The 2,843-nt window shown below is 45.4% G+C and overlaps 1 protein-coding gene across 1 annotated transcript in view; it reads right to left on the minus strand.

Annotated features, from left to right (window-relative positions):
• Nucleotides 1-2,843, minus strand: part of LOC111973957 (adhesion G-protein coupled receptor V1-like) — a 248,282-nt gene that overhangs the window by 198,773 nt on the left and 46,666 nt on the right. The window contains 2 exon segments of the mRNA XM_070446866.1: nucleotides 1,590-1,805; nucleotides 1,949-2,164. Of these exon segments, the coding sequence (XP_070302967.1) occupies nucleotides 1,590-1,805; nucleotides 1,949-2,164 (432 nt within the window).

The raw sequence follows: 2,843 nt of genomic DNA on the forward strand, positions 1-2,843 counted from the left end.
AACTCGCCGTGTTTGGAGGAGGAGGAATGCTACCTATGACCCCAAGAACACCATCCCCACCGTCAAACATGGAGGTGGAACATTAGGCTTTGGGGGTTTTTTCTGCTAAGGGGACAGGACAACCACTGACAAAGGACGATGGACGGGCCATGTACCGTCAATCTTGGGTGAGAACCTCCTTCCCTCAGCCAGGCATTGAAAATGGGTCATGGATGGTATTCCAGCATGACAATGACCCAAAACACACGGCCAAGGCAACAAAGGACCAAGAAGACACAATTAAGGTCCTGGAGTGGCCTAGCCAGTCTCCAGACCTTAATCCCATAGAAAATCTGTGGAGGAGACTGAAGGTTCGAGTTGCCAAACGTCAGCTCGAAACCTAATGACTTGGAGAAGATCTGCAAAGAGGAGTGGGACAAATCCCTCCGAGAATTGTGCAAACCTGGTTGCCAACTACAAGAAACGTCTGACCTCTGTGATTGCCAACAAGGTTTTGCCACCAAGTACTAAGTCATGTTTTGCAGAGGGGTCAAATACTTATTTCCTCATTAAAATGCAATAAATTTTATACAATTTTTTGACTGTGTTTTTCTGGATTTTTTTGTTTGTATTCTGTCTCTCATCGGCTTCAAATAAATGATATAGCCTACGCATATACATTATGGACGGGATAATTTCTTTGTCAGTGGGCAACGTACAAAACCCAGGCAGGGGATCAATGTCCTTGTTTGTCTCACTGTACAGTTGATGCTCATTCAAATCGATGTGTTGTGATGTACCAGTACATGCCACCATCGACTGACTTACCATTAGCCAATACATTTATTGTATTTTTTTGATCTAAAAGCAGCCCAATGCAAATCCTGCATTGTTCCTGTGTATTAGTAAGATGACCCATTAGACCTCATAAAGTTACTGTTTGGGTTCACCTTAGTAATTCCAGAATGCTAACCCTAACCCCTAACCTAGCTATTTCAGGAGCTGCTAACCCCTAGACCCTGCTGTAACCCCTAGGAGTTGATGCCAAAGAGCTCCATTTTGGTATCATCTGACCACAACACTTTCACCCAGTTGTCCTCTGAATCATTCAGATGTTCATTGGCAAACTTCAGACGGGCATGTATATGTGCTTTCTTGAGCAGGGGGACCTTGCGGGCWTGGAATCTGATTGATTGATTGCTTCTGTGGACAGGTGTCTTTTATACAGGTAACAAGCTGAGATTAGGAGCACTCCCTTTAAGAGTGTGCTCCTAATCTCAGCTCGTTACCTGTATAAAAGACACCTGGGAGCCAGAAATCTTTCTGATTGATACTTAAATACTTATTTCCCTCATTAAAATGCAAATCAATTTGTAACATTTTTGACATGCGTTTTTCTGTTTTTTGTTGTTGTTATTCTGTCTCTCACTGTTTAAATAAACCTACCATTAAAATTGTAGACTGATCATTTCTTTGTCAGTKGGCAAACGTACAAAATCAGCAGGGGATCAAATATTTTTTTCCCTCACATTCTAGAACTATATTGACTAGTATACATGCACGTACGTGAGGGCATGTCTGTGTTGGAGAGGAGAGAGACGTGAGCTAACCAAAGGCCCCAAAGGGGTCGTCGGAGGGCAGGATGGTGATGATGGTGCGGGTGAGCACCCCCAGTTTAGCACCCCCTGTGGTGACGTTGAGCAACTCGATGCGGAAGGTCTCCTCCAGCTCAGGAATCACATCATCAATGATGTAGATGGGAACTGGCTTACTGGTCTCCCCCTCCAGGAGAACCACGTCAGAGGACGCTACGCTGTAGTCGTCACCTGGGTTGACACACACATTGTTAGACACACACAATTTGTTACATACACTTTGCGCACGCTTGCACACACACACACACAGTCCCTGCTATACAGTTTATATGAGTCACTATTGATACTATTGAGATGATGTAGACCACACTGACCAACTCTGGCAGTCATTGGTACAGCTCTGAACTTCACAGATACGTCAGCAAAAATTCCCCCAATGCGTGTGACATTGATAATGGGTCCAACATAGTTCTCGGCCACGTTGACGGCAGGGGCGGACAGCTGCAGAAACCCAAAGGCGTCATCACTGGCCTCTACTATGACCTGGGCCACGATCTCTGCCTTCGGACCAAGACGAGGAGACTGGACAACTAGGAAAGAGAAGAAACTGTATGGTTTGACAAAAAACAATATCCCTAGTCCAGCTGCATACACTACATGACCAAAAGTATGTGGACACCTGCTCTTCGAACATCTCATTCCAAAATCAAGGGCATTAATATGGAGTTGGTCCCCACTTTTCTCCTTTAACAGCCTCCACTCTTCTGGGAAGGCTTTCCACTAGATATTGGAACATTGCTGCGAGGACTTGCTTCCATTCAGCCACAAGATCATTAGTGAGGTAGGGCACTGATGTTGGGCAATTAGGCCTGACTCGCAGTCGGCGTTCCAATTCCCAAAGGTTTTCGATTGGGTCACTACTTTGGTCACTACTCTGTGCAGGCCAGTCAAGTTCTTCCACACAGATCTCGACAAACCATTTCTGTATGGACCTCGCTTTGTGCATGGGGGCCTTGTCATGCTGAAATAAAAGGAAAAGGCCTTCCCCAAACTGTTTCCACAATGTTGGAAGCACAGAATAGTCTAGAATGTTATTGTATGCTGTAGCGTTAAGATTTCCCTTCACTGGAACTAAGGGGCCTGAACCATGAAAAACAGCCCCATTATTCCTCCTCTACCAAACTGTACAGTTGGCACTATGCATTGGGGCAGTCGGGGACCGACGGAAAAATCTGGGTTTAGCAAGATGCCAGGCAGAACGCTACCTGA

Source organism: Salvelinus sp. IW2-2015, linkage group LG15, assembly GCF_002910315.2.
Source record: "Salvelinus sp. IW2-2015 linkage group LG15, ASM291031v2, whole genome shotgun sequence".
Lineage (NCBI taxonomy): Eukaryota > Metazoa > Chordata > Actinopteri > Salmoniformes > Salmonidae > Salvelinus > Salvelinus sp. IW2-2015.